The sequence below is a fragment of the Poecilia mexicana genome, unplaced genomic scaffold (assembly GCF_051168715.1).
Source record: "Poecilia mexicana isolate PSO_F unplaced genomic scaffold, ASM5116871v1 scaffold_13, whole genome shotgun sequence".
In the NCBI taxonomy this organism is placed as follows: Eukaryota; Metazoa; Chordata; class Actinopteri; order Cyprinodontiformes; family Poeciliidae; genus Poecilia; species Poecilia mexicana.
Window position 1 is genome coordinate 8,746,705 of NW_028263382.1, and position 15,960 is coordinate 8,762,664.

The window sequence follows — 15,960 nt, forward strand, 5'->3', positions numbered from 1 at the left end:
ATCAATATGATATTAAAGGAAAGGGTTGATGAGATGTAATTCTATATCCATTTGTTCATCTTTATCTACTTGAATTTATATAAATTTGCCTATTTGTTTGTAAGTCCAGGGTGAGCCAGTGTAGTGCTGTGCTTTGCCTATGGTGGCGCTGTTTTACATAAGCATGAAGCAGGCAGTTGGCGCATGCCCATTGTGGTCTCTATATTGACACTTTGCACGTGACGTCACTCTTCGAAACTCGGCCCGCTCCGCCATGACGGACGTCAAAACAACCACAGAAAACAACCAATGCGCTCTTGTTAAACTTGTAAAAAAACGCACATGTGCTAGCCTAATATAGCTTTTATTAAGTTTATTTCGCAGTAAAAATGGTCATAGGGTGCTGCAAGACAAGGGTGAAAACTAAACTTATTTTATTGTGTAACTTTTAATAAGGAAAGATATGTTGGCGATGGATAGCATGACCTGCATCCCTCGGTGTAAACCCTGATTTGCAGCGAACACTTTTTACAAGGTAAGAAGACTAACGTTCATATGCTTTATAAGATATCAAATATCTCATTATGGAGAAGATTGGTGGAAAATTAGGTCATGTAGCCTAGCATGTATGGAAAAAACTGTTAGCATCTCGTCTTTTGTTAGTTTTTAATGCTGCTCGGCTTAAGGGGAAACCCCGTTTATGACACAGTGATAAAAATCATGTGGTGTGAATTCAGGCAAAGGCGGCAATTTGAGGTAGGAGGTCCTGGTCGGTTTCTAAGCTAGCTACTTCAAGTTTTTGTAAATACCGCCGTCTATGAGCCCCAACCAGGTGTGTTATGTTCACAGACAAATTAGCTCGTCTCGAATGAGTAGAAGCCATGAATAAACTGACAAAAACAACTTGGGAAAACCATTTCAATTGCTTTGTTCATTACTCCCGATCCTCACTTCTGACGTCCATCATGTCGCTTTAAATGATTGACATTAGTTGCAAACGGTGAATGTTGCTAATAATTTTAATTAACCATGTTGACGTTCAACACAACTTCTAATATATTTAATAAATGTGAATGACAGTCTTTCTGACTGGCCGAAAATGAAAATGTGCAAGTTGAGGTGAAAGTACCGTGCCTCACTGATGGAGGGCGCTGTTGAGTCCAAAGGGTGAAATTGTGCTCTTCTTCCAAGTCATCAAAATTATGAGGAAGAAAGACAACAATTGACCCAAAATTTAAATAGAATTAAAGTTAAAAGAGATTTAGTTAATTTATTTAGAGATAACTCAAAAAGTAAAATTTATCTGGTAATGTTTTATTATCTTAAACAGTAGTATAACAAAATTTAATTCTTAAGTGACATTCTGGTCCACACTTCAGACCAGTCAGTGGCAGTAATGCACCAATTTTGTTGTTTGCCAACTGCCAGAAAGAAGAAGAAAAATGCAGTCAGAACTTGGAATAGAACCATTCAAGGCTACTCCTCTTCTTGATGATCATCCCCATTGAAGCTGCCTGATTTTTAAAATGAAAGAAGACAACATTTTAAAAACTCATATTAAATGTTTTATTTTTCTTGCCATAATGTTGTTGAACTGTAATTAAAGGTTGTTGAACTGTAATTAATCAAAGCATGACTGAAATATTAAATTAGTTAAGATCACAATTGAAATACAAGCATTACAATATTGGATGTTGGATTTGTACATCCAACTCTGGTGGCGTGCCAGTCATGAATCTCACCCAGTTAAAACCGTCACTGGAAAACATTCCCCCAAACCCATCTGTTGCAAGATTGTAAGAAAAGAAACTAATGCAAGTGACCCATCAGTTCAACAAGTCAACAGGGGGTTGTGGATGTTCTTCCACATCACCTCGATCTCCCTTGGCGATCGCTGGTGTACGAGGAGATTCTGCTTGTGGGCACAAACATTTCCGCGGTCTTGTTTCTTGATGTCAAAGGTCTGAAATCCTTCATGCCACTTGGGGGTGATTCCTAGTGCCTTCATGCACAAACCCATGTAAACATCGTCTATGGGGAACAGAGGAAACAGCTTTGAAACAAAAGAAAGGGACTGCATCAACTCTCCGGAGATGACAAACCCTCCTCCACCTGTGTACGCAGGGTAGGGCCCGCTGTAGAAGGTCAGAGGAATGTAATATTTGCTTTTTTGGTCCCTGACTGGACTTGCTGATTTCAAGACGTGTCCAACATACAGCTGAGATGCCTGAGAGGCATCTAAAGACTCCAGGTATCGGATCAGTCCGTCAGTGTTGACAAAAACATCATCGTCCCCACTGAAGACGAAGGACACCAGTGGACAGTGTTTCACTGTCCACTGGAGAAACATGTCCATTTTGAGGCTCAAGTTCAGGAGGGACTCATGGAAGTCCCACTGCAGAATGTCTCCAAAGTGTTTGGCTTCAAACGACAGCAGTGCGCCGAGGTTTGGGTCATCGGGCTGGTAGTTGCCGAGGAAGAACACCGAGCGCACCCTCCGTCCGTTCTTGTACACCCCGTCTCGACCCCACGTCTCCCGCACTGCCTGTCTCCTCTCGAAGTTTGCTGGGGACGACTTGATAGCAAAAAGCAGGAAGGTGTGATTGTTGCACTTCATGGGCTGGTTGATTAGGATCGGCGGAGATCTGCAGTTCATGCCCTTCAGGTAAGTCTGAAACAGTGGAGGGTAGGAATCAAAGTCATGAACATTTATTCTCAGAACCTCCTGGTTCTCCTCCTTGCAGGTGGACCAGGGGTACTCTCTCCTGGAAGGGTTGTCGTCTTCCTCAATGTTCGTCACTGCCGAGTAGAACAGGCGGTTCCAGTATGCAACGTCTTGAGGGATGATCTTCCTCAAGTCTTCAGAAGCCACTGGGATGTGAGGGCTCAAAGGGGATGATGTGACGTTCACCTGCTTTGAGAAGTTTGCTACTCTGGTGGTATTGATCTTCTCTAGACTTACGGTCAAGTAGAAGAGGATCAGAAGTGAAACGGAGAGGACCATGGCAAAGAGTCTTTGATTAAACCTCATAAGGTCAGAACAAGGCACACAAAGCAGCGTGAGGAGTTTTTCTAGAGATGGATCATCTTTCAGCGGACATGTTGGATCTCTTCAGAGATTACACTCCAAATATTCCTGCAGAACAGAAAAATGATGCGTCAAACCAGGAGCCGAAATCTTAAGAGATTCTTAAAAAGTATTAGCTACACATCACCACTTATTTCCATTGAACGCCTATTGACCAAAGGCTATTTTCATATTAACTATCTGCTCAAAAACTTGATTTTCATCTGTAAAATGCAGGCCTACTTTTCTGAAGGGGGATGATTGTACAAAAAAATGACTGAAATCAATTGTAAATACAAGAATTTGTTGCATAAATTAGACATATATTTTATATTTTCTCTAATCCAGACTGAATTAAAATGTGTATATAAAATCCTTCTATGGTTTAGTTGGTTGACATTTTCAGGTTCGCTGAATATGCATCTAAGAAAAATTAGACTATTGTGAGAAACTTCCAGTTCTTTTTGTCCTTCATTTCATTTCATACTGTTAATTATTGATAACATACAATAATGAGAACCGTCTAAATATAAATATTACATAAGAGCAATAAAAAAATTATATTTTAACTAAAATGTCAAGATTCTGAATGACACCAAACTGAACAGGTAACAGAAATTAAAAGTTTAAAAATGTAGATTTTTCTGAGTTTTAACCGTAAACATCTTTTTTCAGTTTAATGAGTTGAATCTGCTTTAGCTGCTGGTTGTTTATGGTGGTAAACGAGCTCTGTGGGGGATGCACAACCTGTTCTCAGGTGTTCAATTAGAGAAGGGGTGTCTAAAGTGGGTCCTGAGGGCCGGCATCCTGCATGTTTTAGTTCTCTCCCTGGTTTTACACACCTGCATCAAATGATGGCTCACTAGAAGGCCTAAGGAGAACACTGACTTGCTGAGGAGATTATTACTACCACTAGGGAGAGAACTAAAACATGCAGGTTGCCAGCCCTCGAGGAACGACTTTGGACACGACTTTGATTTATCCTGAATTAGAGGATAAACCTGCTGAAAACTGAGTAACAGCAGGAGGAAATCCCGAAGCACCTGCCTGCTGCAGAAACACAGATCTGGCTTATTATGGCAGGAAAATGTAAAAACACAAAAAATAGTTTTAGTTTCTGGCACAAATATGTTTATTACACTTGAAATAAGACAAAACTAACATGTAGCTTTTCTGCAAGATATAGGAGCACGTTTTAAGTCAATAATTTTTTAATATTGATGAAAGTTATGCATGAAATAATCTGCCAATGGAACAAGTATATTTTCATCAAAAATAAGCACCTGTATTTCGCTGGTAAGTTACTTTTACGTTAGTTTTGTCTTATTTCAAGTGTACTAATATATTCACACTACAATCCAAACAAAAACTATTTGGAAAGATTTTGTGTTTTTGCAATTAGTTTATTCTAGGAAGATATTTAGTCTGATGCAGAACTTTTACATTTCAGCACAAAAAGCAGGAAGTAAAGCTACTCACAGGGGAAATGAAGAAAACGGGAGCAGGTTGAAATATTCTCCACTCTTTGAGTAGGAAATATTTTTCCAGTTAGTTTTTCCCAGCTTGTATTTCCAGTTCATCCACATCACAGAGTGGTGGATAATAAAATGAAGCCTGATGAGGCAGCGCAGGTCGCACACGGGGAGTAAACCACGCCCAGACAGGCTGCAGGTCCACTCAGGTTTATTCAACAAGACGTCACAAACAACGCTTAAGACCAAACGTTTCACAGGGTCATCAGGAGGAGACGTGAGCACAGTGTCCCGATCCATAAAGCTTTTTTTTTTTTTTATGTATTGCATCTCCATCAGGCCGTAAAACACATTTTAATCAGCCTGGTTACAAAAGTACAAACCATTCTGCTAAACCAATAAACTCCCTTTCATTCCAAGCCATGCAAATGATCACAAAGGTCAAGGGTCGTTGAATGTTTTCAGGAATAAAAAGACTTTAAATGGGAATAAATACACATAGTCACCACTTATAAGGGCTGGGCGATAAAGTTTCCAAATAAAATGTGATTTTAATTGCTTTATTTTATAAAGAAATTACAAATGACAAAATATTTTGCTTTTATTTCAGTCATCTCTTTAAATTGTACAACATAAAATTAAGGGAAAACTGCAAGAATTTTAAATTAATTATGAGAATATATTTACTTAGGTTTTTTTTTTAATACCAGATCCGTTTTTTTCCCCTTAAAAACAGAAATTACAAATGACAGAAAATATTTTCAAAAAGTGACTTATTTCAGTCATCCCTTCTTTAAGTTCAATATTAGGGGGGAAGCTGCAAGATTTTTAAATTACAAGAATATTGTCATGCAGATATTTAATTATGAGGATAGTCAGATTTTTTTCATACCAGATTCTATTTTAATAATTTTTTAAATCACTTTCTTTAAAAAAAAAAAAAAAAAAAAAAAGACAGAAAATATTTTTTACTTCAGTCAATGCAGGATTAGGGCCAGACTGAGACGTTTTGTTTAATTACAATAATGTAGTCATAATACTAGCCGAATAAAAATGCAATTTTACCAGAAAAATGTCTTAAAATTACACAAGAAAAGCTCTTGGGTAGATAGTTTTTTGTTTTTAGCTTCCGAGTTCTCAAAAATTACTTTGTTTTTCGGCTTTACTCTCAACCTGACCGTTATATTTTGACCTGAATTCAATGTCCAAATAAAGAGAAGCTGTAAAACAAGACGGCGGTTCTTGGTGCATCGCTCTAAACATCAAAGTGAGAATTGATGGAAAAGGAAAAAACAAACAAAAAAAACTGTGCAAATTCTTTTTTTCAAAAACAAGAACAAATGTGATTAATTTATAAAATTATCGCCCAGCCCTTTGGAAGCATCCTGCTGTGCACATCCTGAGAGCAGCTTAAGGCAGAGGAGGGTTACAACTCGGACTCGCTTTTTAATTAGAAATGCCCTGATCTGACCCCTAAAGAGAAAAATAAAACTCCAAATGTTACCGCTGCAGGCAGAAATCGCATTTCAGTTCGTTTAGTTTATTCTGGACATTTCAATCACACCGTGATCCGCGCTCTCTCACTCATCACACGACAGCGGAAATAAAGTTTTAATCTTCACCACACAAGTCTGCTGGTAGTATTGCATCCCAATCATGAATATTGTGGCCAAACGCCAAACGTAAAACTAATACCGGGTGCCGAGTGCAGCCAGGGAGATAGTGTTCACACGCATGATATAAAGACTTGTTCAGAGTGGAATAAAAGGCAACAAAGACATAATGCAGACGGCAGAAAATAGAGTACATAAAACGATGAATGCAGCGGGAATCGAAGGATGTCAGGCGGCTGGTGAGGTCAGCGGAGGTCGCTCTCGTCGTCCTGGATGGCCTTCTTGATGCGTAGCAGCATGGTGGTGAGCCACTGGTCCAGACGGGAAATGGTGTCATATTCCTTCACCTGGAAATAATCCCAACATGCAATTAAACAAAAAACAACCATTTGATGTGGCTGAACGAGAGAATCATCGCTGAAGGTTTTTGTTTGGAGAAAACTGTAAATCTGGCAGATATAAGGAAGTAAAATCCCAAACACTTCTGCTTTTTTCTGTTTAAAACCAATGTTTTAATTGGCTAACTAGCCATTAGCAGCTAGTTAGCGGTAGCCTCGACCGCCTGAAGTCACAGAACCCAATAAAGACGACTAAAACTTCTGCCTGACAGAAAAGTAACGCAAGAAAAAAAAAAGAATCCCTACAAGTTTGAATAGTCCCTTAACAACAAAATGTAAGACCTGTGATTAGCATATTTACATTTAGTCAATTTAAGCAACAAGCCTGGGTCTGTCCACTCACCGCGTCAGTGTAGCCGTCCACGTTCTGTTCTTCATACGCATCTAGAAGTTTCTGTTGGGAATAAAAACACATTAAATGGCAGACAATAGAGCCGTAAAAAAGTGCATTTCATTATTCAACCATGTATAGATTTATACCAGCGGATAATCCAACCATCCAAATGTAAATAAAACAAATATAACAAGATAGTTTAAGGCTTCCCAGTAAAGTTACTGATTTTTAGATGTAAAAGTTGTTTAAAAAGACAAAAAAAGGAGCAAAATACAATAAACACCTCAAAGAACGCATCAAATGTGTTACTTCAAGTAAACAGAAGAGTAGGCCTCCAACATTTAATTAAATCTGTGAGCTTTTGATTGGATAAATATGTAATATTTCAGTCAGATTAAACACCCTGGATAAGAACGTCAAAATTCTTATCCAGTGGTTTCCTCCTATAAACCTAGTTCTTGGTTTGATTAAAGTGAACTCTGGTGTGATTTGAATGCTTATGTGAACACCACATGGACCAGAGATCGCTCCAAAAGCAGGAAGTGGACTACAGCTCAGGGCATTCTGGGTAAGTACAACAAACGAGCTAATCTAGTGCTAGCAGGAGAAATGACTCGTGGTCTTTCACTAAAGACGAAAGTAAAATCCTACAACTGCTAAAATCTGATGCTTCTTCACTTTTGTTTACATTTTGTGATGAAGAAAGTTGCGCTCAGTGCCTTCTTCAGATGTTTTTGTGTCGTTTCCTTCAGTGGGTCTTGGTGCAGCGCCCCCACAGGTGAGGGGGGGAACATGTTTTTTTTTTTTTTTTTTAAGAATTTGGTTTGTTTGATTCAGTCAGTGTGAAACTGAACTACAGCAGCTGAAAATGTAACCAATGTTGCAATTTTGTTCTCCAATCGAACTCAGTCTACCAGACTATCAGGTGTGAAAACACCCTTAGATTTAACGCAGAATTGCTTCCTGGGAAAACGTTTGCCACTTTGACATTTAGTCATTTTTCAGTCGGCCTACCTTCAACAGCTTGCACTCTCTGGAGTCTGAAAACGCTGGAAACATTTCTTCATACTTCTGCATGGCAAGCTGAGCGGACAGCAAAGAAAACAGCCTTAAAGAAGAAGCTAACACTACGCTAGCTTCACAGCTAGGAAATTTAACGTAAATTATGCTCACCTTTGCGTTTAGCATGTCTACACAGAAGTGACACAGCGCCGCCTTGAAGAAGTGATCCTTGGCACTGTATTTCAGGAGCGTACTGTCCATCGCGTGAGTTCCAACCTGAAGTCAAGAGCTTACGCTTATTTTACAGATTCTTTGCTCAGCAAGACGTCAGACGCTAAATGTTTAACATCTCACCTGTTCGTAGATTTCTATTGCTTTCTGGTACTGCTCCAGCTGGGCTGCATAGGTCGCAACTTTAAGAAGGCACTTGTTTGCAGAACTGAAAAAAGAAAACCCGTTTAACAAACCTACATATTTAATTATTTGAAGTAAAGCGCAGAAAAGTGTTTAGATATTATCTAAAATATTCACCTGGTGGATTCTTCACCTTTATAATAATCTGCTGCTTGTTCAAAATGAGCAATGGCCTGTAAGTAAAAATGTAAACAAAGGTTATTTTTTTAAAAAGTAAACAGAATTAAATTAAAATGAATGGTTTAATTTTTCTTTAACCTTGTCGATGTCCACCAACTCTGTCTCGTAAATCTCTGCGATGGATATGTGATGCTTCGCTGCGATGGTGAAACGACCCTGAAATCGGACGAAAACAACGATTTTCACAAAAATCAGCTTGAACCCAAACTTAATAAAAGGAAAACACAAACTCACCATATCTGTGTAAATCTCGATGGCTCGGTTTAAGCAGTTGATAGCCTCTGTAGAGAGGAAACATTGAGTCGAGAGCAGAAACCCAAACAAGTCCAGACATTTACACGCCTGTCATGAAAACTAAATCTGCTGGACGATAAATAATCCCAGAAGTTACCGCGATAAACAATAATGTTGTCACTTTGAGATAATTTTCAAGTAATATAATGGTAATAATGGCATAATAATGCAAGTACAAACTGTCACAGATCAATAAACTGTTAATAAACAATTTAACTCTGGAACTGGACAATATATTAAATAAAAAACAACAAATCAAACAGATGCTGAGGTCTTTGTAAATAAAACAGTTCCTGACAAAAGGGCTAAATGTGTAACAGTGTATTAAGGCCACTGTAGAAAGGAAAATAGCCAAAAATTTTGAGATTGAGCTGAGAATTTCTGAGTTTGAAAAGTCAAAAATTTACTACAAAAAATATAAAGTTTGAGACAAATCTCAGCAATTTTTGAGAAAAAACTTGAAAATCTCAAGAGTTTCAAAAGTCAAAAATTTTACAACTTTTTAAACTCAGAAATGTCCAAGTATTTTTCTATAAAATTTCCAAGTATTTTTCTATAAAATTTCCAAGCATTTTTCTATAAAATTTCCAAGTTTTTCTAGAAATTTGGGGAATTTTTTTAATGGAAATTTACTCCTCATTTTTAATTTTTTCTATCTACAGTGGCTCTGATACGTCGTATCGTAGATAAGACTAAGACAGAGACTGAATCTTTTTGTCATCGAGTCTTTGGTAGAAAAGAAACACGAGGAAAAACAATATCAGTCATACAAATGGAAAATATTGATGAATTTATGTTTTGCTTATATTTTGTACAGATATTTAGTCTTACACTAGATTTAAGGCTATGTATCTAAAGGAAGATTAAATAAATAATAAAAAAGACCTATTATTTTTATTCTTTTTGTAGTTCCTGGATAAATAAAGCTGAAGGCCTTAAAAACCAGATGGTCAGACCCCCCACTGAGCCTCCACTAGGGGTCAGTCTTGAAAAACAACCAAACTCAGTCACCTTAAATCCATGAACATCACAAAGCTTTGAACAAATCAGCTAATTAAGATCAATAAATGCTGCTCTGTATGACAAATAACAATTAAACACAATATTCTGAGCCATTTTCACACAGAATGCAGCAGAACCAAAGACACAGGAGCCAGACTGACCTTGTGGATCTGCTTTTTTGAAGGCGTTTCCAGCGTCTATCAGGTTGGTGGCTGCATCGTGTTTGCTCTGCATCTGCAGGTGAAGATGAGCAGCTTTGGAGAAAGCATTTCCTGCAGCTGAGAGCAGAAGGTTTGGTGTTAAAACAGTGATGATAAATACAGACGAGAACAAGGTGGAGGCGAGGTCGGCCTTCTTACCACACCAGTTCTTCGCCATCTTGTACATGTTGGCTGCTCTCACATACATGTCACAGGCCTCTTCCAACTTAGAGGAACCGCTGGAAAACACACACTTTTATAAAACATAATGATCTAGACCAGCCTTCCTCAAACTGGTGGTCTGTGGGCGCCCTCTACTGGTCTACTGCATGTAATCAACCGTTATTTTGCTGCAACGCTGCAGTTAGCTTAGCAAAGGATTGCGTTTAAAAATAATAATGGATAAGTGGCTAACTATCTGGAGCTGAAGATACTGGTGGAAAGTTTCACAGGTTGAGTTGCAGAACTTTTGTCTTGGAACATTATTCCATAGCATGCTGCTGGATGCGATGATGAGGCGGCAAACAGCGCTGCGCCCCGCGCTCACTACCTGCATCTTAACCCCTAAAATCAAATTACTTATGTTGGACTTCCTACTGTCTGAAAGAAAATGTTTGTTTTTGCCAAAGCGACTCATATCTCTTTTTTTATGTTTCTAAATTACAAATGGTCCTAAAATTGTATTAATGCACACAACATTTGTGGTAAAGAATTTTTTTATTTCCATGTGTTTTCTATCATTGTAAAGATTAGACGCCACATCTGCAAATAACTCAAAACGCCCAAGTCACATAAACAAAACAGCGTCACCTTTCACATGAGGAGGAACAAAAACAATGAGTTAAGAGGCCAATGTTTTATTTCAGGTTGTATATGTTGATGTGTTATTGTGGGGGTAATTTCTAGTTAGGTGGTCCGTGAGTGTTTGTTAAATGGGGTAAGATTTTCAGGTCCTCGGCCTGAAAAGGTTTGAGAAACGCTGATATAGACAAAACTAAAGTTTTCATCTCTATTAGGTTTAAACGGCTGGATGAGATTGTTGTTCTCTGTTGAAAGAGAAAGAAATTAGATGAGAGCAAACCAGCATTTTTAGTTCTGTGAAGTAACTAGTTACATTTACTCAATTACGTTTACTTGAGTAACTTTTTGTAGAAAAAAAAACTTTTAGGAGTACTTTTACTACTCTGTACTTTTTACTTTCGCTTGAGTAATTTTATTCTGAAGTATTTTTACTGTTGAGTAAAAGTTTTGAGTTTTCTACCCACTGAGTGAAAAACAAACATGTTTTACCCAAAAATTCCCCAGACACACACCTGCAGTTTGTGTTAAAGTTTAATCAGTTTTATACTGAAAGAAACTGATTTGGGTTTGTTATTTTTTGTTACCTATATGAATTATTTTAATTCTGTCCTTAAAATACCAAACATTTCACTTAACTTTATATTTTAGTCATTTTTTTTTTTAACATTAAAGGATTTATATTTTGATCAGTTACTCAGTTCCTGAGTAAACTCTTTACCAAATACTTTTTTACTCTTGAGTAATTTCTCGGACGAATACTTTTTACTTTTACTTGAGTAAAAGCAAGTTGAAGTAGTGCTACTCTAATTTGAGTGAAGTTTTTGGTTACTCTGCCATCGCTGGTTCTGTGACATAATAACCAATTTTGCTTTGTCCAAGAAATTATTGTAATAAACAATAATTTTGTTGTTTTGAGGCCATTTTCAAGTAACATAGTAATAATAGCATATTAATACAAGTTCACTCTGTTAAAGACCAATAAAAGTTAATTTTGTACAGAACTCTTAACACTCGAACTGGAGGATATTTTAAATAATACAAAATAAAACAACCAAAACCATAAACAAAATATATTACAATGTTCCTGTAAACAATAATTGTGCTTCAAAAATGTTCATCTTATTGTGACAGACTAATTAGCACCAGTAATGTGCAAACAATCTGTCTTAAAACAAGTCTTAGTTCAACAGAAAGGCAGGATGATGACCTGGTTGTTTTTTGCAGCACATTAAGGAGCTCCAGCTTACTAATCCTGGCTTGGTCTTCCTGTGTGGGGTTTGTAAATTCTCTCTATGAATCTGTTTGTTTTTTTCCAGGTACTCCTGCTTCCTGACGCCTGTCAGGGGAATCGGTGAGCTTATGTGCATGGTGTGCCGTGCTTCATACTTAAAGAACACCATCAGGTTTTCATTTTTAGTGTATTTTCCTTTCAGTTCCTTCAATTTTTATGGACACAATTAAAACAATCTCAATACATCACATCAGAAGATAATTCTTAAGGAATCACCTTGTTGCTTAAAAGATTATGACTTGTTTTCTCCAGTTAACAAGTCATGTAGATTTACTGAATATTTAGGGGCCTTTTGGAGCTTATTGTAATTTTTTAGTTACAGTACATTCAGTGCAATATGTTTCCTAGTTGCTACTATAAACAAACGTGACTGACATGTGACTTGTACAGATTGACTTCGCCAATAGGAGGCGCTATAGCAGCGACATTACAGAAAGTGTCCGCACATATCAAACTTTATACTTAAATGTGTCATTTAGGTCACATATAAACAAATAATAGCCTGCTACCGAATCGATTTGTGTTAACAATGGAGTTGTCACGACGTATGCCGCCATTTTAGCCGTGAAAAGCAACATATTACGCATTGATGTGTCCAGACGTGTCCAGTCGCGGTCTACAGAAACATTTTAACACTCGTTGATAACCTGGAGCGTTAAGCACCACCGTTTATCACCGTCGGCTGCAGCGATGTTGATTGTTTTGCCATCAGATGTGCTGCTAACTGCTCAGCTAACCACCTTCCGCATAGTTGGCCCTCACACTGGCTAACAGTCACACACTCACCCAAACAACGAGCCGAAAAACGACTGGGATGACTTTAACTTCTTCTCCGCCTCCGCCATTAAGGCCGCGGCTTCTTTTTCTTTCCCGCTGTTGTCCATTTTTGCTGGCTTTTCCCTCAACGGTCAGGAGCCGCGAGTAATTGCGAAAGTCAACAAACTTAGCTAACGAGTGCTAGCGGCAGTGTCACATCACCAACCACAGGCGGTCCTCTGTCACGTGACAGGGGAGAAGGGAACTGGTGCTGGTGCGTTCAGGTACTCTTCGGAAAACGCGGACACAACCTTTATTTTCTCGTAAATTTCATATTTTAGAGTTCTCGCTCCCTCAAAACTTTTTATTCTGTCATAAAAGAAAAAAAATAATTATTTCATCAATTCATTCAGATTTATACCCAAAAAGGAAAGCTATGTGCGTTTTAGTGCTGGGTTCAATGAATCTCGGAACTCGGAGCTATAAATCACGTCACACCTGAGTTGAAAAAGTTGAGTTCTATGTTTTTAATTAATCAGTACAGAGTCAGTAGTGCATTTGAAATAATGTGTGGCAAAAAAGAAAATGTTTTTTAAAATGCTAAGCAACAAGTCAAACGTTTTCCATAAAAAATAAAACAAAAACAATATTTACATGAGTAAGAATCACAGTATAACGATTCAAGCATTTAGTTGCTCTAGCTTTTTAAGGTCAATTCAATTCTAAAATACTTTATTAACTCCAAAGAGAAATTAAATGCTGTCAGTCATCCAAAGTATATTCAAAGTGGAAATCCAGTAGCAGTCAGTTATGCACCTAATCAGAAGAGACCTCTGACTGAAGACTGTTGCTGTATAGTTTTGTCATGACTGTCAGTAGCTAATTTTCTGGGCAGCAGTGATGATATTCCACAGAAACATGTCCTGGATGACAGCATCCATTTGGCGAGCCCTGCTAATCCACCTCATTTGTTTTTGCCACTCCTCTTTAAATCTCTGTCTGGCCATATGGTTAAAAAGTAGTTCAATGATCCTTGTCCATCACAATCAGTCGAAGAGATGGGCTATTTATAGCGGCATTGAAAAGTGCCACTATAAATAACTCTAGAATTAAAAGAATTTCCCAGGTTTTATTAAGTAATAAAGGATTTTTTTTCTCCCTTTAGGCAACTTTCATTTGTACAAAATGGCATTTACAACAAATTAATAATGACAAAAACTTTTTCCTTATATTTATTTGTTATTATTTAGCAATGCTTGTATAAACTGTTTTCATTGTCTGAAAATTCTTCATTCATACACCTTTCTATCAAGTAAGAATAATTTTTAAAAGATGAAATATATCCTTAGAAAACATGATCACATATCACTTTATCACAAATTAATATAACTTTATGTCTCTTCATCATCAAAACTGCAAAGGGACCTTTGTTGTGTGATGCTCAGATTATTTTAACTGCCATTTTTATTGTTTTTCTTGTTGCCTGAAGACATTTTAATTCTATTAAGTTAAAAAATGCTTTATTGATCCCAAAGGAAAATTAAATGTAACTCAAACTATGCAGGTTCTTTCAAAGAATCGCTGTCGTCAGGAAGCATCTCCAGTAGTGGTCTTTGTTACAGCGATTTTGAAGCAACCTCTGACTGAACATACTTTGTTGTTGTATAACAGTTTCATGAATAGGATGCCAAAGTTGTCTATAGTTTTCTTTATTTTATGAAGAATAATTATTTGCACAATAAACTAGATGCTTCAGAGCAACCCACACACACACACAAAAAAGAAAAAAACAGAGAAATTATTAACTCCTGCTTTGGATGTTCTGAGTTTGGCGTCCCTGAATTGTTATGGTAATAAAAAGAAAAAAGAAAAGTTGCACTGACAAGTTAATCTTTTCACAATAAAGCTGCTATTGATCTTGTTGCTTATTTTAAAAATCAAAACCACAAGCAGCAGGAAAAAGCCCAGGAATGTTCTCAAATTAATTGCAATAAATTAATTAATTAAAAAGTTAGCAAAGTTAATAAAAAAAGAAGGAGGATAAGTCTATTTACAAAGTTTAGAAATGTGTAGGGACATGTGTGTGATTCATCTCTTCAGTTTAGTACATCTGTGCACATGAAATTTGTTATATGTTCTGCTACTTTTGTCTCTTCATTGGTAAACCTAAACATTTTGTTTTCTACCTACCTTCGTTAGTTTTCTGCTACTTATTATTATTTAAACTGACAGCTCTATATGGGAACATATTTCCTCATAAGATATGTGCAAGAACCGAGAAAAAAGTTAATACAAGTCAGGCAATCTGCAGAGTTTGATTGAATTCAGCTGGAATATCATAGGAAGTATGTGACCTGTTGTGGTTTACATTTCATTACTGCTCATTTAAAATGAACTTTTTGGCTATTAATGATGTAATATCCTAAGAAAAACACTTTTCCTACCATTCAAGTGGAAAATTATTCCCACTCTTCTTTGTCATCACTTCTGCAAGGGTTACCTCAGGCAGTAAAGGAATACTCCTTCTCTTTTTGAACTGCAAAATCAACATGAATAGTCAGGTTTTTCCAGGTATTTGTGTTAAAACTTCAATTTATAGGTAGCCTACAATTTTTCTTTCCTAAAATGATCGAAAAACAACAAACACTTTCAGACTTTTTCTAAGAATTTTGACTTTATTCTCAGAATTCAGACTTTTCTCAGAATGTTTCTTTCCTTTTTTCAGACTGTTTATACAGAAGAGGATTAAATTCATCCTTTTTTTGCTGAAAATGTCAACATTCTCAGGTTAAAATAAGAAATCTGAGATTAAAGTCAGAATTCTGAATTTTGTCTAAGACCTTTTTCTCAGAAATCCCACTTTTTCCTCTGAATTTAGATAAAAGTCTCAGATTAAAGTCCGAATTCGTACTTTTATCTGAGAATTCACGGGGGGTTTTTTCCAAAGAAAGATCGCTATTATTTTCTTTTCAATGACCCAAATTATCCTTCTCCTAATGTTTAGAACTAACTGGTACGATGAGGAAAGTTGTTTTTTTTAGCGAATTTACCAAAACATTATTTAATTTTGTGTGAGAGGTTGGTTGTTGTGTTAGAAAAACTGTCTGAATCCCGTGCAAAGCATCCGTATGAACAACGCAGATTTCGATCAGGCAAA

The 15,960-nt window shown here is 37.0% G+C and overlaps 2 protein-coding genes across 3 annotated transcripts; both read right to left on the minus strand.

Moving 5' to 3' along the window:
- Positions 1–1,531: 1,531 nt before the first annotated feature.
- b3gnt2l (UDP-GlcNAc:betaGal beta-1,3-N-acetylglucosaminyltransferase 2, like) lies at positions 1,532–4,630 on the minus strand. The gene is made up of 2 exons (XM_014985645.2): positions 4,526–4,630; positions 1,532–3,115 (listed from the first exon to the last, which is right to left on the minus strand). Exon 2 carries the CDS (start codon positions 3,008–3,010, stop codon positions 1,811–1,813), a length of 1,200 nt encoding a protein of 399 aa, XP_014841131.2. The 5' UTR covers positions 3,011–3,115; positions 4,526–4,630; the 3' UTR covers positions 1,532–1,810.
- An 82-nt stretch (positions 4,631–4,712) lies between these two features.
- napab (N-ethylmaleimide-sensitive factor attachment protein, alpha b) lies at positions 4,713–13,060 on the minus strand. 2 transcript variants are annotated; one of them, XM_014985647.2, is made up of 11 exons: positions 12,834–13,058; positions 10,115–10,194; positions 9,917–10,033; positions 8,694–8,740; positions 8,538–8,615; positions 8,397–8,452; positions 8,220–8,304; positions 8,037–8,141; positions 7,878–7,946; positions 6,873–6,923; positions 4,713–6,478 (listed from the first exon to the last, which is right to left on the minus strand). In XM_014985647.2, the coding sequence occupies exons 1-11, from the start codon at positions 12,929–12,931 to the stop codon at positions 6,377–6,379; spliced, it is 888 nt and encodes a 295-aa protein (XP_014841133.1). In that variant the 5' UTR covers positions 12,932–13,058; the 3' UTR covers positions 4,713–6,376. The 2 variants fall into 2 exon arrangements, with proteins under 2 accessions (XP_014841133.1, XP_014841132.1); XM_014985646.2 differs by having other exon boundaries at positions 9,917–10,194; positions 12,834–13,060.
- Between the last annotated feature and the right edge of the window lie 2,900 nt (positions 13,061–15,960).

What these genes read in the sequence shown, in the direction of transcription:
- b3gnt2l (XM_014985645.2), bottom strand. Translation starts at nt 3,010, where the DNA reads ATGAGGTTTAATCAAAGACTCTTTGCCATGGTCCTCTCCGTTTCACTT.
- napab (XM_014985646.2), bottom strand. Translation starts at nt 12,931, where the DNA reads ATGGACAACAGCGGGAAAGAAAAAGAAGCCGCGGCCTTAATGGCGGAG. An exon ending in CAAAAAAGCAGATCCACAAG is followed by an intron (nt 8,741 to 9,916) that starts GTCAGTCTGGCT and finishes TCCTCTCTACAG; the next exon opens with AGGCTATCAACTGCTTAAAC. An exon ending in CAATAGAAATCTACGAACAG is followed by an intron (nt 8,142 to 8,219) that starts GTGAGATGTTAA and finishes TCTTGACTTCAG; the next exon opens with GTTGGAACTCACGCGATGGA.